General features: G+C 43.4%; 2 protein-coding genes across 8 annotated transcripts in view; one reads left to right on the top strand and one right to left on the bottom strand.

The window, feature by feature from the left end:
* LOC119028873 (complement factor H-like) overlaps positions 1-3180 on the top strand; it is a 10338-nt gene extending 7158 nt beyond the window's left edge. The window contains exons 12-15 of one of the 2 annotated variants that reach the window (XR_005077830.1): positions 850-1014; positions 1238-1288; positions 1593-1756; positions 2598-3180. Coding sequence is in view for 1 of the 2 variants with exons in the window: in XM_037115279.1 (XP_036971174.1) it covers positions 850-1014; positions 1238-1248 (176 nt within the window). In the remaining variant the exon portion in view is untranslated. The remainder of the gene's footprint in view (positions 1-849; positions 1015-1237; positions 1289-1592; positions 1757-2597) is intronic. The other variant, XM_037115279.1, reaches the window with a different exon arrangement.
* aspm (assembly factor for spindle microtubules) lies at positions 1893-24360 on the bottom strand. 6 transcript variants are annotated; one of them, XM_037115271.1, is made up of 27 exons: positions 23870-24360; positions 23634-23777; positions 20597-22145; positions 19896-19991; positions 19625-19726; positions 19368-19514; positions 19009-19248; positions 17973-18040; positions 17734-17875; positions 16654-16784; positions 15363-15538; positions 14649-14794; positions 13866-13951; positions 13544-13756; positions 12110-12314; positions 11633-11781; positions 11133-11261; positions 10430-10624; positions 8188-10149; positions 5527-6216; positions 5006-5155; positions 4711-4902; positions 4333-4525; positions 3981-4135; positions 2574-2750; positions 2252-2424; positions 1893-2146 (listed from the first exon to the last, which is right to left on the bottom strand). In XM_037115271.1, exons 1-27 carry the CDS (start codon positions 24143-24145, stop codon positions 2044-2046), a joined length of 7989 nt encoding a protein of 2662 aa, XP_036971166.1. In that variant the 5' UTR covers positions 24146-24360; the 3' UTR covers positions 1893-2043. The 6 variants fall into 6 exon arrangements, with proteins under 6 accessions (XP_036971166.1, XP_036971164.1, XP_036971165.1 ...); XM_037115269.1 differs by having other exon boundaries at positions 5527-5765; positions 7080-10149; positions 23870-24358; XM_037115270.1 differs by having other exon boundaries at positions 7531-10149; positions 23870-24358.

The raw sequence follows: 24360 nt of genomic DNA, 5'->3' as shown, positions 1-24360 counted from the left end.
CTTTCTTAAATCAAGCATCGTACAGCTGTTTATTCAGTAATTCACCACGAATAGAATGTAGAATCTTTTTAGGGACTCAGAAACTCAAGTTGATTTTCAGCTGGAGGACTCAGCATCCCATTTCGGTTTCTCAGCCAATAGTTTCTAGCCACTAAAAATCCTTGTCCCAGGAGCAGTTGAAGGCCCAGACGCTGTCAGGGTAGAGTTTGCTGTGCTGAATGTCTCTGACTTGTTGAATTACAAATGAAGAGCGTCACTATCACAGTTGGCAATCACTGGAAAACAGCAGTGTAAATAATGAAACAATGACAAAGAAATGTGAGTGTCAGGTATATCAATAATGGACACACAGGATGCTTGTGCAGCGCTGCTGTGTGCTGTTACCTCTCACTTTTCATTTCAGCTTCCATGTTAACAGGTCAGACCGTCCACACAGGATGCATGAGACGAGCTTCATCTAGAGATTTGCCTATTTCTACCGCAACACACACCCTGTTCTCAGCACAAATAGACCTGAAAACTTAAGACAGACAGATTAGGAGCCTATTCTCTCCACATGAGACAAATAATAGATTACTGCTTTTGTTTTTTTAGAAGTAATTTGAGAAAGACAGGACATCCTGAATGCTAGTACTGTCAACCCACAGAGGAGATACAAAAACAATGGGTCTGCATGTCTAGCCTGTAATTCCATCACTACCACCAGCCTGTTGCTTACAAGTTCATTCCAACAAATGTGAAACAAATGTATATAGTAGTATATAAATGTATTTTTTTCCCCAGAGAAAACGTGACAAACTGGATGTCCTTTAGATATCTAGTGAATAAATAACTGCATGTTTTTTTTAGAAATAACTTGTGAAAGAGAGGATATCCCGCATGCAAATATTGTCAACCCCAAGTTGAGATACACAAACAATCAACGGGCCGATTATGAGTGCGAGGAAGGTTATAAAGGACGTCCTACTCGAACCTGTGGGGAATATGGTTGGACCGGGGATTCACAGTGTACAGGTGAGGAAATGTAAAACACACTTTTACTGTTGGGCATGTCTTAGGCATTGTGAAGTAAACCATGTGTTTGTCATTAATGTCAATTTTGTATTGATGATTGTGAACAGGAGGCATAGCACTATGGTGTGTCTTGTTACAGCAGATAATGTGTTCAGGTGCTTGTTTGGAAACATTCTCTTATTGCATAAAAAGCTAAAACAGAATGTTTCTGCCAACATTTTAGGCGAGAAATAACAGACCGAGAACAGAGGCGAGACGACGTCGGTGTGTCAGGGTGAGTTGGCAGCGTGGAGCAGTAGTGTAACGGTCTGATGGCGTTCAGTCTGACAACTGAACAGATCCTTCACTCATCAAATAAGAGAAATGTCCCACATTCCGACCCACTAAAGCAACATTACAAGACCAAACAGCAGCAATGTAACAGCTAATGTCTCTGGCAAACTGAGGAGAAAAAAAAAAAACTACTGAATTTACATGTGGTCACATTCATTTTAAATTTTGCTTTCATCACATATTTTTCTCTTCGTGCATGAATTTTCTGAGATGAACAACCAATTAGAGATTTCTCTCACCAACAGGCTTCTACGCCGATTCACCATGCTCATTCAGCTGTAAAGTCGACAGCGAGGGTCACACTACGGAAAAAAAACTAAGGCCACTAACAGCCACACGCTCATCAATGACAGCAGAATGTCCACCTGATGTGTCAGGGCCCCTGAGTGGTGTAACTCAGGAGCCACACGTGAGAAATAATTCAGTATTTTGACTCGGATGTGAAAATAATGGCTTTACCTGGCTTCCATCTGCCAAACTACACACACAGATTTTTGGCCAGTGAAAATTATGCGGACATTTAAGAAAGACACATGAAACTGGCACATGTTAAAGAAACAAATCCATTTTAATATATACACAACATGACAAAATGGAAATGCACAGGTAAAAAAAAAAAAGAACGACTTTAAACAATACATAAAAGAATACTTTCTGAAGCAGAAAGATGAGATGACAAATAAAAAGCGGGTCTATTTACAACACAATGGAGAGTGTGTTTGCCACCATTTGAATCGCCCTGAGAGGGTCCACAATATCTTTTAGCTTGTCCTTTCTGAGAACCCAGTCCGGTGCAAACCTGAAAATCAGACACAGGATATCAATTCCCACTGCCAACAAAAAACACATAATTCTGTAAACACCAAACACATACAATATTGTACTTATACATGCATGTACTTACTTTGGCACGGGGCGGGTTTTGCGAGGCGTAGCTTGAACGAAGAAGCTCCCGTTGATCGACGCGTTCATCTTCTGTTTGATCACAGTTCTTTCTGCGTCCATCTTGTGTTTGCGAGCGGTGAGCCGGTAAATACTGCGGATCCTATCCAAGACCTTGGGTAGCTTCATAACCTCCTAAAGAAAATTCAAATTGCAAAACACATTTAGAAAACTACAACAGCTGTCTTTAGTATAAAATGAGAGTTTGATATCAGTATTTCAATTTTATCAAAACTACTGAAACCATATGTTTCAGAAGTCTGCATGTTAGAGTTGCTACGGACCACAGCACGGTGCTTGTCTTGCAGGAGCAGCGCAAGAAGGAAGCAGGCCTTGGTGAAGATGCTGCCGCCCTTTTCTGCCACTTTATCCCCTGCCTTCTCCCGATATCTCTGCAGCAGGTCCAGCAACGTTTCCACAGAGTTTTCCACCAGATACACCGCATCGATCGTCTTGTGGTACTGAGGGAGGAAACCAAGAGGAAGTGTGTAAAGGAGAGGGAAAGGACGATGAAAGTACAAACTTTAATCTTGAAAACTGCCTTTGATGCTTTTATTACATCATGCCTGAATGGCTACAACACTAAATCTATGTAATCTGCTGCCACTTTGCTGTTTCATAAATGGTGTTGACATTTCTTATTGTCCATTTCTCTTTTGCTATTCTTACAAAAGTAAAAGCTCTCAGGCCAAACTGGAGAAACTTCCTGTTCCTTTACATCCACGAGACAAATGGCTGATTGTGGTGCAGTAGCAATTTTCTGAACTTCCATACTTATTTTCTGCAATGCTTTTAATGACATGAGGATCTTTTATTTAATGAAACCATCAGAATAAAAAGTCTACCGCAATGATTCAAGGCAAAATCCTGCCAATAAAACTTAATAATATGTCTGAATTCCACCAAATCTTTCAGATTTCTCCAGTATTTTTGTCTGTGATTTGAAAAGACAAAATTGCCACACAATAAACAGAGCACACAATTACAATATCCAAGGTCTTTGTGCGATGCAGTGTGGAAGACGCAGTTATCCTCCACTCTTTGTTAAAAGTAACAGAACTGCCAATCTTTCATTTTGCAACAATCGTTTTGATTGAAACATGATGCATTTCTCTACTCCCAATTTTGCAGTTCTTCATTTCTTTGTCCTCTCGTGAATAGAAAAGGCAGACTGTGCAGAATGGTCCAGCATTAACCACAGCGATGTGCATCAAACTGTGGGAACAGAAACCACTAAACTAAGAACACGGTGTCGAACAGATGTTGGCCTTGGGTCTGAACTTGGTTTTGCAGAAGAGAAACTGAGGAACAGTTAGTTTATATTAAGGAATAGAAAGTCTGTGGGGAAGTGACCAGAGCCTCTGAGGAAACACTCCGACCTCCTCTGTCCATCCTCAGTGCCATTAAAACACATGAACTTTGCTCATAGGTCACAAAAGTTAGATGTTACTCAGCAGATAGATAGATTTCTTGATGTGACTTTATGAGAAAAAAATAATAATATGAGACTATGGTAGTTACAGAAACCTGACCGGACGTTCAAGAATAGCAGATGAAACAACACCTTCCCATTCTCAGGTGACAGGGAAAGCCTTCTACAAAGTTGACTCATCACTTTATTTTCCCACCATCTTCCAGTTTTTGACACCCTGAGCATGACCAGTGCACGGGTCCTTCGAATGGTTTTGTACCTTGGACAGGTTGAGGAGGATCTGGATGGAGTAGGTGATGACGTCCATGCAGGGGACGCTCCGGTTGCAGCAGCGGATGAGTGTAAAGATGACGTTGGTGGCTCCGCTCTCTACCAGGCGCTCGCAGCACTCTGGGGACAGCCTGGTGGCGGTCTCTGCACACACACACACACACACACACACACACACAAGAACAACAGCAACACACCGGTTCTCCTGTTAGTGCTCAGGTCATCCTAATCACAAACTAAATAATCAACATCATTACCTTCCGCCCTAAACTGTGTATGTAGCAGGGAGCTCAAGTTTTTTTTTTCATATGGGTGAATAACCAGAATTGGCAAAGCCTTACCAAGGTTTTTCAGGGCCTCCAGAATGTAGGAGAAGTGTTTGTATCGAAGGAGGTAGTCCAGGGCAGACGACGTCTTGTTGCACAGTTTGTCCTCCTCCCGGACCTCAGCTGAGACCTTTCGTAAGCGGTGTCTCAGCTTCAACACCTTGGGATTGTCGTTCAGTCGGCGGGAGCGATGTCCTCTCCACAGAGCCTGGAGGAAGACGGTGTGGAGAGAGGAGAAAAAATGTGAATAAATAAAAGAAGGCTCCACTGAGTTGCTAATCCCTAACGCATGAGATCGCAGGATGACTACCATTTTATTTAAGTATTTTAAGTTTTTTTTAAGTGTATGCCATCAATTCCAGTGAGTCCAAAATTCATCAGTAAATCTAGTACCTGAGCTTTGACAATTCCCCTTTGAACTCTCTCCTGGCGCCTGCGTTGGAGGAATTCCCGGACGGTCTGCTGGATGACAGTCGCAGCCTTGTGGCGACGGGCTAACCAGCGCTTGCCTGCTCGCTGGGCTATAACCACCTTCCTCCTGTCCTCCAGATACCGTCTCCTCTGCTGCCTCGCTCTCACCCATCGCTAGGATAAAAATAAATAAATAAATAAGTAGGTTTCAAATAAAATCATCAGATCTATAAAGAGCGTTTCAGTGACAGAAAAGTGGCACTATGGGAGACTGTACCTGTATGGTGATGACAGAATGGATCTGTCTTTTGGCCGACTCCAAAGCCCAGTGGGCTCTTAGCGCTCTTTGGATCTTTATGGCACTGAGATGGTGGTAGACTGCCGACGTAAAACGGAGCCTCCTCTCTGCTTTGGCTGCCTCTAGTATCTGAAACACAAAACCATGCAAAGGATAATGAGCTTTGTTGTTTAGCAGTTTTAAGCCTCTTTACGTCAATGTTTTTCCTTTCTTCGTTAATAGATGAGGTTTGCTGCAATAGATCACCATACGCAAATTTCAAGTTCCTAAAAGGTTGGTGGATACTAACTTAAAGCTGTTTGGTGGGCAGGAAAAAAAAAAAGTCCAGCAAGTCTGACCAGTAAAGGTGTCTTTGTTAAAATATGGTCAGGGTTCTAGGGTTCATTCGTTCAGGGTTCAGGATTCATTCTGTTGTTTGTTAGTTAATGAGTGTTTTAAAAAATTCTGAACACATCTTACAAATTAAATCTCTTTACCTAAATTGCCATTTGAAGCGTTACCTGTCGTCTTGCAATCCATGCTCGGCAGTGCCTCTGAAGCGTGACAGCCGCCTGCCTCATCTGGGTGAAGTTGTTCCTCTCCAACCTGCTCAGCTGCGCTGCCCGAACCCTCCGCTGAAGCTTCACGGCTGCCGCCCTCTTCTTTTGGAAGACACGCCTATGTGCTGAGCATCTCCATCGCGACTGGATCACAGTGGCAGCGTGATTTTGTCGGCTAACGTCCCTCCTGACACACCAGCCTCTGAACGCTGCCTGGAGGAGGACGGTGGATTGTTTCATTTTCAGGAACTTCTCCCTTTCTTGCCTCTGAAGAACACAGGAGCGATAGTGTCTCTGGATGATGATGGCAGACAGACGCATGGCCTGGAATTTCACTTCCTCTCTGTGTCCTCTGAATGCAGACTGGATCACTGTGGCAGCTTGATGCCATCGAGCAACTTCCTTTCTGACCTGCTGCCCTCTGTATGCTGTCTGAATCCTGACGGCTGCACTGCGCATTTCCAGGTAATGTTTTCTTTGGTCTTTAGCTGCAACATTAGCACGATACCTTTGCTGAATGGTACGGATGGATGATTTCAATTTCAGATACCGCTTGTGTTCACAGTGTGCTCTGTAAGCTCTCTGGATCACACTGGCAGCCTGATGACTTTGTCTGACGATTCTTCTGGATTTCATTCCACGATATGCAGCCTGTAGATTAATGACAGCTTTCCTAACCCCTTTATATTGTTGTTTCTCAACATTTCTCTGTCTCTGAGCTCTAAACCTCTGCTGTAAGACACATGCTGCCCATTGTTGTTTCCTGAAGGCTGATTGTTGCTTATACCTCTTGAAGACTGCTTGTATGACAGTAGCTGCCCTGTGCATCTTTGCAAGATTGGTCCTCACATGATGACCTCTGAACGCTGCCTGAAGAATGATGGCAGAGTGTCTCACTCTCAGGAACTTCTCCCTTTCTTGCCTCTGAAGAACACAGGAGCGATAGTGTCTCTGGATGATGATGGCAGACAGACGCATGGCCTGGAATTTCACTTCCTCTCTGTGTCCTCTGAATGCAGACTGGATCACTGTGGCAGCTTGATGCCATCGAGCAACTTCCTTTCTGACCTGCTGCCCTCTGTATGCTGTCTGAAGGATGACTGCAGCTCTGCGCAGCTTTTGGTATTCTTGCATTTGTTCTTTTGCCGCTACAGTGGCTCGATACCTCCGCTGGATGGTGAGGACGGAGGATTTCAAGGCGAGATACTGCTTGTGTTCACAGTGTGCTCTGTAAGCTCTCTGGATCACACTGGCAGCCTGATGACTTTGTCTGACGATTCTTCTGGATTTCATTCCACGATACGCAGCCTGTAGCACAACAGCAGCTTTTCTGCACTGTTGGTATCGTTTTATCTCAATATTTCTCTGTCTCTGAGCTCTAAACCTCTGCTGTAAGACACATGCTGCCCATTGTTGTTTCCTGAAGGCTGATTGTTGCTTATACCTCTTGAAGACTGCTTGTATGACAGTAGCTGCCCTGTGCATTTTGGTGATGTTTGTCCTCACATGATGACCTCTGAACGCTGCCTGGAGGAGGACGGTGGATTGTTTCATTTTCAGGAACTTCTCCCTTTCTTGCCTCTGAAGAACACAGGAGCGATAGTGTCTCTGGATGATGATGGCAGACAGACGCATGGCCTGGAATTTCACTTCCTCTCTGTGTCCTCTGAATGCAGACTGGATCACTGTGGCGGCTTGATGTTGACGAGCAACTTCCTTTCTGACCTGCTGCCCTCTGTATGCTGTCTGAAGGATGACTGCAGCTCTGCGCAGCTTTTGGTATTCTTGCATTTGTTCTTTTGCCGCTACAGTGGCTCGATACCTCCGCTGGATGGTGAGGACGGAGGATTTCAAGGCGAGATACTGCTTGTGTTCACAGTGTGCTCTGTAAGCTCTCTGGATCACACTGGCAGCCTGATGACTTTGTCTGACGATTCTTCTGGATTTCATTCCACGATACGCAGCCTGTAGCACAACAGCAGCTTTTCTGCACTGTTGGTATCGTTTTATCTCAATATTTCTCCGTCTCTGAGCTCTAAACCTCTGCTGTAAGACACATGCTGCCCATTGTTGTTTCCTGAAGGCTGACTGTTGCTTATACCTCTTGAAGACTGCTTGTATGACAGTAGCTGCCCTGTGCATCTTTGCAAGGTTGGTCCTCACATGATGACCTCTGAAAGCTGCTTGAAGAATGATGGCAGAGTGTCTCACTCTCAGGAACTTCTCCCTTTCTTGCCTCTGAAGAACACAGGAGCGATAGTGTCTCTGGATGATGATGGCAGACAGACGCATGGCCTGGAATTTCACTTCCTCTCTGTGCCCTCTGAATGCAGACTGGATCACTGTGGCAGCTTGATGCCATCGAGCAACTTCCTTTCTGACCTGCTGCCCTCTGTATGCTGTCTGAAGGATGACTGCAGCTCTGCGCAGCTTTTGGTATTCTTGCATTTGTTCTTTTGCCGCTACAGTGGCCCGATACCTCCGCTGGATGGTGAGGACGGAGGATTTCAAGGCGAGATACTGCTTGTGTTCACAGTGTGCTCTGTAAGCTCTCTGGATCACACTGGCAGCCTGATGACTTTGTCTGACGATTCTTCTGGATTTCATTCCACGATACGCAGCCTGTAGCACAACAGCAGCTTTCCTCTTGGCACTCAGGGCATGCATCTCCTCTCTCATCTTCTTGTTAGCTCTGTAGCATGTTTGCAATACACTGGCAGCCCAGCTGAGCTTCTTGTAGTAGGTTCTCTGCCGGTACATTCGGAAGTGAGCCTGAATTTTTACTGCTGCTGCATGTTGGATATGCAACTGCTTTCTGACCTCATATCCTCTGTAGGCTGCCTGCAGGCAAATGACTGCCCTGCGCTTTGACAGATAGTCCAAACGGTCTTTTCTTGCCAGGAAGGCTTGTCTGTACCGCTGCTGACAAACCAAAGCTGCTGCCTTGATGGCTAGGAACCCCTTCCTCTCCTGAAAGGTGAGAAACTTTCTCTGAATGACTGTGGCAGCTTGGTGCATCTCTGCAATCTTCCTCCTGGCCCTGTGGCCACGATATGCTGCCTGGATATAAACAGCTGCAGATTTCATTGTCCTGTACTGCTGCATCTGTTGATCCCTGAGCATTTTGGCCCTGTAGCGCTCCTGAATAATGATGGCGGCACATTTGGTGGCAAGATAAGCCATACGTATTCTGTGCATCCTGAACTGAGCTTGGATTGCTCTGGCAGCACTGTGCTTCTTCTTCAGGTCCTCTCTCGCTCTAAACCCTCGGTAGACAGCTTGCATCTTTATGACAGCCAGCTTTAGCCTATTGTATTCATTTTGTTGTGCCCTGCCGACCACAAGGGCTCTGTATCGGCTCTGGATAACAATCACAGCACTTTGTAGGAGAAAATATCTTTTCCTACATAAAAACATCCTAACTGTAGACTGGATGATAGTTGCTGCACAGTGTTTTTTCTTTAGCTCTGTCCTAACCGTCATGCCTCTGAATCCAGCTTGGAGAGTAACGCAGGCTTTTCTCATGTGCAGGTATGCTGCCCTCTTCTCCTTTGCGATCACATAAGATCTGTAGTGATGCTGTATGACTCTTGCAGCTGCCTTCTTTAACCTGTACTCTCCTTGTGCTTTGTGCCGGCGGTAGTAAGCCTGTATCAGGGCTGCACACTGATGCCACTTCTCTATCCTCTTCCTGTCAGCTCTGCCTCTCCAGATGGCTTGTAGAATGAGCGCAGCATTCCTAAGAGCATCATAATCCTTCTTTGTCTCACGAGCCAAAATCGTGGCTCTGTACTTGTGCTGAATCACAGCGGCAGCCTTTCTCAAGAGAAGGTAGCGCCTCCGGGCAGCACGCTTCCTAAATGCTGCCTGGATCACCGTGGCTGCCTTGCGCCGTGTCTCCAGGGATTTCCGGGCCACTTTTCCGCGATAAGCTGCCTGTATGGTAACAGCAGCACATCTTGTCCTCAAGAACATTTGCCTTTCAATGTCTCTTTGCAGAGATGCCCTGAACCAACGCTGGATTATGACGGCAGCACATCTCATCTTTTCCACCTGTTTTCTGACGGCATGCCCTCTGAAGGCTCTCTGAATGGCAACAGCCGAGTGGTTCTGTAGCTTCGACATCCGAAAGCAGCGCCTCTGTGCATGACCTCTGTATTGTGCTTGAATAAGCACAGCACTTGTTTTGATCTTTCTGTACTGATGGAGGCACCGCTGCATTCTATACCAGGACTGAATCCTTAAAGCAGCCGCAGTTTTATCAGCCATTTTTGCCTCATGCCATTTCCTAAACACAGCTTGTATCACTTTGGCAGCACTGTTTTCCCTCTCCATTTTCTGGGTTTTCCATCTTCTGAACCCTCTTTGTATTTTCACCACTGCAGCTCTAAGGGAGAGGTAATGCTCCCGGTCTCTTCTTGCAAGAGCCCTGGCTCGCAAGTGCTTCTGAATGACGGTTGCCGCCCAGTACATTCTTCCATAGGCAGAGGCCGCCCTCCTCATTCGCCACTGTGCTTGGACTACAATGGCGTAGTATCTGAGCCGTTGGTAAGTTCTCATGCTTGAAAACATCCTCCACTGAGCCTGTGAGGACAAGATAAAAATCGATTCAAGGACCAATTACACAAGAGGGTTGCAAAATGGGCAGACATTAATATTATTGACAAAGAAAAACAAAAAAACACATCTTGATGACGCAGCTTGGAAATTCAGGACCAACCTCAGTGTCTCTTTTATAATTAAGATCACTGTCTGAGCTAGGTGAGACAAAATCCCATCAGGAGGTCAGCAACTGCAAACTCTTATGTCTACTGTTGCTTCTGTTATGTGATACTTTTAATTCAGCATATGTATAAACACCTACCTGGATGACAGTGGCAGCCTCGTGCTGCTGAGCCCTAAGCTGAGCCTCTTTTTTCAGCCTCAGCCTGTTGCGGGCTGCGTAACCTCTCCATACCGTCTGGATGGTGACGGCAGCTTGATTCCATCTCTTAGCTCTGCGCCTCTGGAGAAAGCTCCTCACAACTAACTGGATTTTCCCAGCAGCCATGTTTCTTTCCTGTATCCAAAAAAAGAAGAAAAAAAAAACATAAATTAAAACAACATTTGGATGAAACACCAGCACTACAAAACTTTGAAATACAGCATTTTCAATTTTCAGAATGTGCAGACTGAAGAACATTTTTTTAATTTATTGTTACTTATTCCTAAAGTAATCACCAAACGTAGGCAACTTATTAAGACAAATATTGCACAACATTTGTTTTCATTTATCTACACTCAACTGCACACCTTATTTAGTTAAAAACAGAAAAAAAAAACAGTGAGAGAACCAACCTAAAAAATAAGATGTCCAGATGGAAACAACAATAATACAATCATGATGAACCAAGTAAAAAACTGCTATTCGTTTCTCCTGCAAGGAAGCCTTGATCAGCAAACAAAACAAACAAACACAAAAAACTAAAGCGGCTGTACACTCTGACACTGAGTAATTTTGGATGGATGCAATAGATCGGATCCATAAAATTCCATCCCTTTGCAGTTGTACCAAACATCGAACCAACCTTGTAGAGCTGTAGATCTTTCTTTAGTCTGTATTTCCTCCAGGCGCCCTGTATGACCCGAGCTGCTCTGGTTTCATTACGTAGGTCCAGAAGACGAGCACACAGGAAGGACAGGTATGACATCACAACCTGGAAATAAACCGATGTGGATGAAGGAAGAGGTGTAGCATTTCTCTCTGGTCTGGACATTTTTCTTTCTAGTTTATTCTTTAAAGCACTGTGCATGTTCACTTTTTCTACTCTTTCAAAAAACTGTAATGACAGCTTCATATTGGGTTTGTACAAAAATCCCCCAAAATATCAAGTGAACATTTTTGAACTTATAAAGCAGATACAAAAAAAGTTACTGGGTTGGTTCTTAGACTTTCCCATGAAAGGAGATGCGAGTTCACACTGTGCAATAAAGACTAATGACATCGATTTTATTTATTTTTTTTAAATTACAAAAAAAAAACCCCTGCTGTTGAGGGTAAAGAAAAAACCTCTGAGTCTGGTCTCACCTTCTCATTGGGGATGGTGTTGGACATGTCGGCCGGGTTGATCATGGCAGGAACTCCGCCCAGGAAAGACACAGCCGTGTTGACCAGCCTGAAGTTGTTCTTCTCATTCTCCAGTAGCACTTTAAATTCCACTGATGGAGAATCTGGCCCTGTTCAAAAAACATAAATAAGCCATTATCACAAGCCAGTTACTGTCTCTTCATAATCTCTCTTTAAAAAAGGTGTCATTTGGAAGAAGTGGCCGGTGGAACTGTTGCTCAATATACGCTTTGTTGTTGCCATCTTTGGCTGTAGCTGCAGCTCTAAACATTTTCATTAATTTTCAGTTATTTCAATGAATTCCTCAGTTTCACATGCCTCATATTCCACACTCGAATGCACTACAAATGTCTTTGTGACATGTAAGTGATGTATAATATATGTTTTTTTTTTTTTAAAGTGCATCCAAACAGACAACTGCACACAGCTGACATGTACCATTCAGGCCTGTTGGCAAAGTGTCAAAGGAGCTGTCAGAGTCGCTGGCTGAGCAGTTGAGCTCCAGGCGGCCCCTCGGCGAGCACTCCACAGTCTGAGTGGTGCCATGACTGACAGCCTCCTCTGGCAGGAGACCAGGGTGGTAGTGGTGGATAAGGTAGCACAGGACACGGCCATCCGAGAAGGCCACAGTGAAGTTCTCCACCTGCAGACGGACAACACACTTCCGTTAGTCTTTTTGAAACTTGTGGGGACCTTTGAAAGAGGGGCAGAGATTTAGGGCTTTAAAAAGAAGCACTGCAATAGTGAAACTATTGTTTGTTTTGCTCTGACGAGATAGACGTCAAGGGTTAAACTGAGTTATTTAATGTCGGTTGCAAACTGGAGGTTTTAGGGACTTTTTTTTTGGTTCAGCAACTTTAACATAAGTTATACCATAGATATGGTAAAGACATTCATTTTCCCCACAGCATGAATTCTTATGATTCGGGCTGCAACCAACAATTACTTTCACCGTCGATGAATCGGTCATTTATTTTCTTGCTAGAAAGCACAGCCTGTTATTTCTGCAAGCGAGAAACTAGTGTGGGATCATTACTGATAAAAATCTCAACATGACTGTTCGTGGGTAAGGTAATGTTTCAAAGATTTTTTCACCTTATGTTAAGTTACATTCGCAAACTTCATTCCTCACTCCGACTCTCTCCCTGAAGTTTTTTTGGCAGTTTGAATAAAATTACAGACTTCTCCTGGTTTCAACATTGACAAATGTTATATATGTTGGTCATTTGAGTAATGCAAAGGTCTAGTCTCATTAAGACATTCAAAAGCAGATGCTGTATCATAATTACATACCGTAATTATATCTTCAATTGACTAGTTGTTGTGTTTATAAAATGTCAGGAAATGGTGAAAAATGGCAAATAGTGTTTCCCAAAGCCCAAGATGACTTCCTCAAATGGCTCACTTCACCTCAACACAAAGATGGTCGGTTTACTGTCAGAGGAGTGAAGAAACCAAAAAATATTCACATTTGAGGAACTTGTTTTTTAATTCCTTCGTTTATTATTAAAATTGCTGACGTATAATTGAGCAGTTGACAACCAATTGATTAGTCTCTAATAAGACTAATACAACTTACGAATAAGACTGATGAATTGTGGTCTGGATTGAAGAGTTGACTATGTTTCAATGGTTGATAAAATCTGGTTCACACATTCATGTTCCACCCACAGTCTGGGGACATTTGGCTGCCTCTATGCATTTGACTTGCCAAGACAATGTGAACATGGTGAAGTACACATTTCCAATATCAGTGAGCTTACGTGCACTGATTAATCAAATGACAAAGTAAAGAATGTGAACAGATTAATAATGCATACCTACCTAAAAAGAATAATTTTCCCTGTAGGCGCAAATGATTTTCAGACTCACCTTCAGATTGTAGAAGTCACACACAGCTCGGACCCAGTCCATCAGCAGGGTGATCTTGGTGCTGCTGTGTTCATATGGCACCCTGGTCTTTGCAGGACTTGGCTGAAGGCCCCGATCCGCCCTCAGCGACGCCAACCGCCGCTTGGTGCTTATGGTTCTCTTCAGAAAGCCAATTTCCTCTCTCAGCTGATCCCCGTCCAAAATCACCTCCAGCTAAACCGATTATATGACAAAAATACATCAATCAACGAATCTTTCCACAGTTTAATAAATGACTAGAATGTTATGAACCATCAGTGACAACACAAGTTGGGATACGCACGTGAAAGGCAAAGATGATTTTCCATAAGAGGCTCAGGGTCTTCTCTCTGTGTCCATCCACTATGTCTCTGGAATCAATGACAGAGCCTGAAAATAAACACACAGTTAGTGATGCAGGATAAACACTGAAAACATTTTTTTTTTTACTTTTGCATTACATTCTTACCTTCTAACCAACAATAATAACTGACACATTGATGGTAAAAACACCTGTTAGTTAATAAAGTTATTACCCATTTGGATATCAAAACACTTGAGGCATTTCAAGATTTTAAAAAGCCAATTTAAAGCATCAGGTCTTGGTTTTTGTGATCTATTCGTTAAATCAGGGAAAGTTTTTGCATTTACATCTATGCCTTGAAACACCAAGCGATAAAAGAAATCCTGGTTCGGCATCATTGTGGCTTACTTAGTCACTCTGACACATGTTCACTGCACAGGCACAAACAATCATATTGACACATAAAGTCCACACAATTCCAACACAGCGTCATAAAGGGCAGAGCAAGCAATTATGTCGCTCTGCAGCTGGTTGTGATCCAACACAAAAGGCGTGCAGTGAAAAGACGGGCATTCATGCTCAAGTCAAGTGGCACAGTGGTGGAAAATACAGCCCAGTATGAAAACACAATGAATGTGCAACACTTCTGTGAAAGAAAATACTGCACAGAACATACAGAAAATAGAATTTCATTCTGTGGAGGGCAAACACTTTCTCAGGTTGAGTGTCACCTCGTTTCATTGTTCGCTTGGAGAGGGAAAAAAAAAAAGAAATCATAATTACCGCGTTCGTCTTTGAGGTCGACTCCTTTGCTTTTGAGCACTTGCAAAGCGATGTCAACGTTGTGGACCTTTTGCAGGCGGCTGATGGCTGGCAGGCGGAGCTTGGCCGACAAACTCCAATCCTGGATGAGGAGCTCCATCACACGGCTGGAAGCGAATCCCACATGAGAATCATATTTAAAAACATACATCTACAACAGCTGATGCAACAGAATGTGTCTTTGTTGCTGTAGCACTTTTTTGCCCCACAATCAACCTGTCATCTTCTCTGTATTGTAGAGCCAGTGGACACAGACGGTTAAAAATTGCGTGAGTAAATTTAACTTTTCATCTCTAATCTCATCCATTGCAACTCCCTGTTCACACACACACGTCTCAACTCATACAAGTGCAGCAGCGCATTACACTGAGGAAGTTTTGCTTTGCAAGTATATGCTGGATCTACGTGGTTACATTTATCAACCTGTAATTCTGTGCATTAAAAGAAGGAAAAACTCAAGGATGAACTCCGACCAGTGAGCAGCAGAGCTGTCAGAGGAAGCATCCTTCACTGAGAATCCCTGAAAGGAAATCCCCCCGAGTGATGCTGCTCCGAAACACTAAAACCCTCTCAGCTGCAGGGATTCTGCCGCGTGGCTGTGCCTAACCTCTGAGAAAAACGATCCCAGCGGGGAGAATCACAGCATCGCATTAAAATTCATGACGTCTCACTCACACTAGACGAATGCCGCACTTCAAGTCAACTGCCAAATTCTTCACAGCGAAGTTGAACTCATCAAGGGGCGTCTGCACGTGAGAGACGGGTAACCCGAGATATCCGAGGTGCCGGGGGAGGATCCCCTCTCCGCTCAGGAAGTCCCTGGAGAAGGCCAGGAGCAGGTCTTTACTTGTCTGTAGAGAAAAAGAAAAAAAAAGAAAAAAAACATGAAAAGCACAATACAGAAGAGGTTAACATACCCCGATACGGTTCAAAGTGCCTGACTGAGACCTCTTGAAAAAGGTGGTTCTACTTCCAAACAGACACTGGTGCTGTTTATTTGCGGTATGAAAGCAAACGGATCCACCACAGGATGTTTGGATATTAGAGATATGATTATCGCAGCTGTGTGTATAAATAAGAGGTGTAACAGTACACGTTTTCAGCCTAACTCTGGTCAGTACAGACGTCACAGTTTGGTGCACGCAGTCGTCTGACTGTCATATGATGAGCAGGATTATAACTGTTCTGATCCACACTCCAATACAGTAAGTGGCACGACTATGCTATGGCTAATTCACAAGAGGACCTGCTGGCTGCTTCCAAATCAGCTATGCGAGAACCACATCTTAAACCATTTATTTGTTGACATTTAAATGCAATTTTATAAAATATTACTCGACAAGGTTGAACAAACTACAGCTGCATTATGATCAGTTGAAAATTACTGAAAAGAAACCTGGCCATAGCATTTGTGATCTTTTGTCACTTTTCTTTGCTTTACATTTTAATTATTGTTTAAAAAAAAAAAAGAAGAAGTCAAACTCCTCCTAAACACAGTATGTGCTGTTGTCTTCAGTCTTAAACAGCCACCACTGCTGATCACTTCTACTCAGGCAGAACTGTTCATGGACAAGGTTAAGTTTTAAAGTTTTATTCACATTGGGTTGACTTCTTTCCTCACTCTCTGACTCCCCCTCAGAAGTTTAAACTGTTATCTTAGTATAGTACAATTATGGATTTCTCTGGTTTAAACATTGTTCAAGGATCTTGATAAGAACACAGCTCAACCTAACATATAACCACAGTCTGGTCATTTTAAAACAATTTAATGCAGCAAAGTTACAAATCATCTTTAATTTGGATAGATCTGAGACAAGAGATAAAAACTTTATTTTTTTAGATAGATAGATTTGTGTTTATTTTGACATTCACCAGATGAATGATTGCTATGGCTGTACATGAGAGAGTGACTGAATATCTTAATGCATTTAATAATGACATGGAGTCCTTGTACACCTTCGCCTACCTTGAACTCTGCATCCAAGCAGAACAGACAGGGGTTGTGCTCGATCAGCCGAGACTCTTTGGCTTTGTCCAGGAAACACACCAGCAGGAGCAGCTTCTTCAGAGTGAAGCGAGACAGCGCCTCCTCGTGGCCTAACCAAGACAGGGCACAGACATGTTAAAACATCTGTTTAGTTGTAGTACAGTTTGATGTAGAGTGCAGTTCATTTTAATTTTCCAACTAAGGACCATAAAAACCATGCTGTATATACTGTGCTCATAATTTGCCAGTGGGATTCAAAGAAATACAGAAAGAAAAACAGAAAACCAAAAAAATGCTTTATCTTCTGATTTACAGGAAAGGAGGATATTTGGGAGATTAGAAACTTCACAGTATAATCTAGAGGAGTCTCAGAGATAGACGTAAAGCTTTTAATTTGGGTAATTTTATCCAAGGACCCAATGGTGACCAAATGTGGCAAAGATTAGATGATTAATCGATCAGTCAGTGTGAAGAAAATAAAATGGCAGCTATGTTGATGAGTGATTAATAGTTGGTTCCAGCTTCTTAAATATGAAGGTTTGCTACATTATTATATACATATATATTGTAATGAAATAAGACACTTGAACACATCACCTCAGGTGCTGGGAAACATTTCCATGCTTTTCTGACAGGATCCAAAAAATAATGGCTAAACAAATTAATAATTAGCAGCTAATGGCAATAATAAATCAAACTGTAGCTTTACATTTGCAGACAATGCCAGATGTTAATGGAAGATCCGTAAACCTACAACCGATTGCACACACTGCATTCCACCTCTAGTTGGCAAAAACTTTTACTGTATATTTACAGACACATCGATCCATTGACTAATAAAATACATATACACATTTAATTAAAGTTCAGCTCAAATGGGAAACACAACCTGAGCTGATAACACACTCTAATATCCCATTAATGACTGTGGATTCAAATAAACTACAAGCAGCTTCCAGGGAAAGTTTCCACCTCAGAAAATTGCTGATTTATTTATTTTATTTTTTGGCCCTGAGAGTAACAGTTCAGACAACACAATAACCGGCGCTCTTAAATTACCGTCTTTGTAAAGGTTAGGCACTTTGGCGTGTCTGTACTCAGCGGCGATGTCTGGGTTCCAGAGCAGCCGCTGCAGGATGAACATAGCCAGACCCACAGCGTCACTGTTGCTCTCCAGTGAGATCATCTCCCCGTAGATTGTCTGATAAAAGCGTTCAGCAACACAGCATGGTTGGTGAAGAAGCAAACAACGTTTGAAAGACAAATATATATTTAAAAAAAATGTAGTTTTAGAATACCTCAAGCCCAATCCGTAACCACAGCGGATTGTATGAAAGAAGCCAGTTGAGGACTTTTCGACGTTCACCTGAAAGACAACAAAAATACTGTTACATTCAGGCTTATTCAGGGTACGAGGGGAAAACCAACAGAACCTTTCCCTACTGTCCTGAATGATGATTCTAACCACTCTGAAAATCAAAACTGTTGATCCTTTACTTCTTTTTTATATCATGTAACCTTCTAAACTCTTTTTTTCCCCCTTTATACTTGCTGTAAAACAACTCATAGAATAGGCAAGCACCTTACTAGACTATGCAGACATCATGTCAAACATGCCGATAGACACACACACTTTATTTTTTTACACAAAGAAAAACATATTTGCATGTAGATCCTTTACTGAATCAATGGGTTGACCCAAACAGTTAAGAATGTGTTGTAGACAGCGTACAAACTTACTGTATACTGTCTCCACTATTGACAAAGCAGTAGCCTGCATTAGCAATGGTGCACTGTATTTGTAACGTTTGACATGTTTACCATCAATAAGTGATCTTCATTGATACATTTGGTATAAATGGTGAAATCAATTGAAACTGTATTAAACAGCTGCTGGAAGTGGACACATCGCACTTTGGTCCTGAAAAGCGACGGGCTGGTACATGGATGGAGCAACAAACTGACACTTTCTAAGAGCACAGAAATATCTAAATGTGAACATGAAGAATTTACTGAAGTCGTTTCAGCTACATAGCTCTCCTCTGGCAAATTTCAATGCAGCTTTGTTATTCATAATGTAGCGCTATCAGATTGGATAACCACATCTTTTCAGCTTCTTTAAAAGCATCAAATAATTGGAAGGTCTCACACAGAGTATCCAGTCAGAGACTATTGTAAATAGCACTTGGTTCAGTTAGTCACTTACTCACAAAAACCTCCTTTTGTTGGAGGATCTCCGTTTGCCACTAAAACGTTTTGTCTTGCTCCCATGGCGACATCAGTTTCCAGCCCTGAACACCTACACACAGGTTCCATTACACATTGTTCATTTACCTATGTCTTTCCAAAGATGGCGGTCTTTTCGCACGAGCAGCCTCTTGGCCTCCACCTCCAGTTCGAGCCTCTGAATAGCCTTGACCATGGCATCAGATGTGAACAGCTGGCAGGCGGAGCGGCGCAGGCGGTTTAGCTTCCGTCGAGCCGTGTAGGTGCTGAAAGACATTTCCTCTTTGGTGGGAGCTTTGGGCACATTGAACTTGTCATCGCTGCCCAGGACGATGGACACAGCATTCACTACATGAGAAGCAAATCAAATGGGAATGCTTTAGAATCTTACAGACTTGTCTAAAGATACTATAGCAGCTGTAATCTCCTGCCTCCTACACCTACAGAGCCTGCTGAATGTCTGTTACCTTTAGCGACTTCTGTGTTCACTTTAAATTCATCCGGGGTGAGGACGTGGTTGATCCACCATGTGAATCCCCGCTCCAGCTTCTCAATCCACCTCTCATCATAGAACATGTTCTTTGCAGCGAACGGCATCGGGTGTCTCGGTATGGCTGGAAGAAAAGAGCAGATGGACAAAATTTTAAATACAAATTTCAAGATAAACAAAATGCCCTTTCAGACGCCACAGAAGTTGGTTTAACAATAACCTGCCATCAATTACCTGTTTGCACTGGTTTGACAAAGGTCAGCTTTGACTGCGCTACAGCGACAATTTTTGCCGCCTTCACAGATGAAGCACCTGATGACTTAAGAGACTGGGCACCTGTGAACAATGGATAAAGAGTCATTTCCAATTTCAACATTAATCAGGCAAATTGGCAAAGATCTGATAGAAGCAGCAGTTTACACATTTTACTCCTAAATCACCAACAAACCTACACTACAAGTACAGCAGTTCACTCTTACTTGGGCAGTTACACATCATTTAATACCTCGAGAGGTGAGTTTGGAGCTCGATTGCTTTGCCTGGGCAGGAACCACAGACCGCGCCGTCTTTACTGATGATGTAGCCATGGAGCGCACCGAGCCTGGGGAGCAGAAGTATTCAAGTAAATACAGACAGCCCAGACACAAGGCAGATATCTGACACAGTTTTGGACAGTGACGTTGAAGATTTCTCATTGACCTCAAGGTATTCATGAACTGACATCAACGCACATCCACAGACACTGATCTGAATATCCGACGCCTCCCCCGCGAGAAGCAGCAACACGCATCATACAACCCCTTTATTGAACAAGTCCCCATCTACTTCAGTTGTTAAGGACAATTCTGCCAGTTTTGCGGAGAAGCTTCAGAAATGTTCTGTGGCTTGAAAAGAAAAAAAAAAGATTCACCAGACTTCCCATCTGCAGGTGGGCAAGTCATTTTTGGAGAACCTGTTCCTTTAAGACTGTTTTTAAGGTTTACACCTTGACTGTTAAGGTTTCTGTACACGTCAGCTGTTGTAGACAGTAGTGTCCGAAGAATTATCCATGGACGTGAACAGAGAAGCTACAGAATAATGTATTTTTAAGTAAATGGACAATGTGAGGCTCAACCCAGAAGAAACAACATCTGCTGTATCTTTTTGAGTTCTCCTACAAAGCCACAAAAATATTTTACACATCCTTCCTTTCTCCAATTGGCTCACCTGCTGCTCTCGTCGGTTGCCTCTGTGATGCACTTCTCCTCTCCTGGACTGATCTTGACGCCTCGGTTTTTCCAGCAACCACCCTGCTCCTTTTGACACGCTCCGTCTTCCCCGCTACATCAACCTTCCCGTCACTTTTCAAATACTCCTCACTCTTCCTCTTCTTGCTCTTCACCGCCATTTGAATAGGGAACGAGTCTTGTTGAGGGGACAGCGGTGCTGACACAGCTGAAGGCAGCTCCCACATATTTGGTTCTGATGTGAGGCTGAGGCGAAGAGAAGACGAGCCCACGGGTGACAGACAGGTGATCGCAAAAGGGATGGGAGCAGCAGCTGCGGGAGGTGAGGGAGTGGCTGGGAAAGAGAAGCGACCAGAAGCCACGGGTGGAGGGGAGGTGACAGGGAAGGTGACGGGTGTAGGTGAGCCGCCGAGTCGTGGAGCTGCCGGGCTGGAGGAGACAAACTCCTGGACTTGATGTCCATCCCCGCAAAGGGAGTTGGCCTTGGTTGGTGTGTCTGGGTCTATAACAGGAAGGACTGGAGTGCCCGGAGCAGACTCACACTGACTGCTGCCATCAGACAGCTCGAGCGTTCTATCCAACAGCCTCCGCCTTGACTTCTTCATTTTCCTTCCGCTCAAACACTTTACCTCCACTGGTGCTTTGGTCTTGGTCACCGTGGCAGATGTAAACGAGGGCTTTTTTACCCTCACCGTCGCCTTATCGGACTCTGAATCGACAGCCGTTTTGCTGACAAAGAAGGTAAGTCTGGGCTCATTGGGGTCGGGTCCCTGTGGGCTGACAGGAAAAGCTTTGAGGGCGTTTCCCTCAGGTCCACAGCCATGATTCCCACTCTTGGATTCCAGTGAATCTGAAAAGCCACAGCTTGAACTAGTGTCTCCAGGACTGGTGGTAATATGGGACAGATCAGAGTCAATGATGGCCAGTGCATCCTTCAAAGATAGAAGTGGGGTTCCTGGTAACACACTGTCGGCACCATCAGCGACGGCTGCAGACTTTACAGCTGCAGAAAGTGGGCTATCTGACTGAATGTGAGGCATGAGCTTCTTAAATCTCTCTGGTGTCCCGATGGGCGACAGCGTCCTGTTGAGCACTTTGGTAAGATTCACGTTTTCAGGTCTGGTCGCAGAAGCATCTGGGCTGCCGGACACGTTGCCAGAGTCTGTCGGCTTTCCAGCGGGGACGAGTAGAACAAGAGGAGAATTCTTCTGAACATGGTGGACATTCTCCTGCTCCGACCAGGCCAGAGACAGTGTGCACTGGGTGGAGATCAAGTTCCTCTGCTCCTCTGTCGTCGGAGGGAAATCGTCAGTGGCACTGCGCTTGGTGAGGGACCTCTCTCTGACAGTTTTGCCCTCATTGAGAGAAGCAAGCGGACTGCGAGCCTTCTCCCGGTTGTACTGCTGCTTTCGGGACACTTGGAAGGTTTTGTTGGCTGCCATCTTCAGCGGTTGATCCGTTTTGATCCTCCTTGGTGCAGCAACTCTTTCACCCTCCCTTTTGTTTTTGATTGTGTCCCATAAGCTTTTCTGTCAGAAAAAAAAAAACATACAAGATGTATTCCATGTGAACATCACAATCTAAGACATAGTTGTTACAGCACCTGATTATCCTTGAATGCAAACTGCTTGATCAAAAGTTTTCTAGAGAATCTAGGGCTGGATCCTTTTCATAACCGATTAATAAGAAACTTGTCTCATGCAAGTCATTTTACTTGAGCAAGTCAAGTCACAGGTTGTGTCAAGTCAAGTGGAATCCTTTAAGGGAAGTCAAGATAGTTCTAGAGGAGTGAAGTCTTGCCCCTTCCAGTGGACTATCATGGGACCTTATCTCAGAAAAAAAATGGATGCTAGTGAACTGTGCCATGAATTAAACATATGACGTTGCAGTCTGTCATAAAACAACGGACATACAAGCTGAAAATAGGTAATAAACACACAGCGGACATGTAAGTGATGCTGTCCAGTTTAACGCTCAACAAAGCTCCTAACTGAAAACCTTGTAGAGCCGGCCCTGTATATCAGCAGCTCCCAAAACTGACCAACTCTCTTTTCACATAACTGATGACGTCAATATGGGCAGATCTTTCGGGATTTTCAACTTTTTAAGTGCTTTTTATGGCATAGAGAGCAAAATGATATAGTTCACTGAGCAGTTTTATACAAAACTAAATAATATTTTACCATCTTTATGACAAACTGCAACTTTCTTGACTTGCGAAATTATCTTTTAAATTCATCATATGTGTGATGCATAGAACAATTTGAATATGGTCAGGGGGCACACCAGATCAGGCAGGACTTTACGTCTCTACAGGTGCTGTAATATTCTTAATCTGTTTGAAAAGCACATCAATGAAATGAAATTGTATTAGAATTAAATGATATTCAGTGAAATGAATGTGATCACACTTCTTAAAAGCTCATTTTTGTTTTAATTTTGTCTCATTCAGAAACAATTGTAATGTCAGTGTTGACAGCATTTACCATTTTTCTTATTCCCACATAATTAAAACATACAATGAACACTGAGGAGTCATTTGTGTCTTCAAGTCTCCAGTCAAGTTACAACTCTTTAATGTTACTCATAAGAAAGATCATTATTGACTGATCTTGTTATGCCAACACAAACTACGGTCAATTTGTTTATTCAGTTAAATCAGTCATGAAAACAAAGAGCTTCTTTACTTAAAGGATGACACAATTTCTTACTGTTACTTTCTTTATATGTGGCGGACCCTGCCGCATTTCTAGCTAGAAACAGTGTTCTGGGACCATATTTTCCACTCAGAACAGCTTTTTTGATTCACTTATGGAAAACATAAAACTCTGTGAGTTTGTGTTATGACCTCATTAATAGTGTACATTGTCAAAATCAGAGTTTGAGCTTATTCTCCTAAAGTACACAATGCCCCTTTAATCCAGTGATTGACAGATCTAAGAGAAACACTGAGAATCTAGATCCATCTCAGTACACTGAAGCTGCAACAGCTTGTGCATCAGGCTCAGAATACTCACCTTTTTCTTTTTCGGTGCCTCTGCTCTCCCCAGCATGACAGCCTGGTGCTTGAGGACGCCATTGGCATTAAAGATGATGAGCTCTCTAATTCCCCCTTCTTCTGTTGGAGTCCAGGTCACCGTCAGACTGAAAGAACCCTCAGGCTGCGACACAAAGCACAAGTCAAGAAGTGGACCAGATGCAACAGGAGGACAAATCACAAAGCATTCAGGGCACAAGCTAGGTGAGGACATACCTGGATGGTGAACGTGCTGTGGTCCACAGAAAAGCCTTTACTCGAGGGGATCTTCTCAACAGTAACCTCCGCGTCCACCTCCTCTGTTGGGTTCTCAATCAGCAAAACAGCCGACTTGGAAGTTCCCAACTTCACGGTTCCAAATGTCACAAAAGGAGCCTTTGAAAACTGGATCAAACTCAGCGTCGGAACGTCATTCTCCTTGTTGCCGTCTTCTCTCCTCACCGGACTGAAGTCCAGAAATCCTCTCCGCGTTGACGCTATCGTTTCCGTCATCTTAATTTTGTATTATTATTTTTAGACGAGCATTAGTTTAACAGACGACATCACTTACATGTTATTCAAACATCCAGCAATTCATCTCCGCTACTTGTGCTGACTGCTTACTACCGCTGGCTCTGCCCTAATGCTAGCCAACTAGCAAACGTTAAACACACGCGTCCTTCAACAACATGAGGACAGTTTGAAATTCAGTGTGTTGTTTCATCAGC

Source organism: Acanthopagrus latus, chromosome 11, assembly GCF_904848185.1.
Source record: "Acanthopagrus latus isolate v.2019 chromosome 11, fAcaLat1.1, whole genome shotgun sequence".
Lineage (NCBI taxonomy): Eukaryota > Metazoa > Chordata > Actinopteri > Spariformes > Sparidae > Acanthopagrus > Acanthopagrus latus.
The sequence above is the reverse complement of the archived record's forward strand: the minus strand, read 5'-3'. Positions and strand labels throughout refer to the sequence as shown.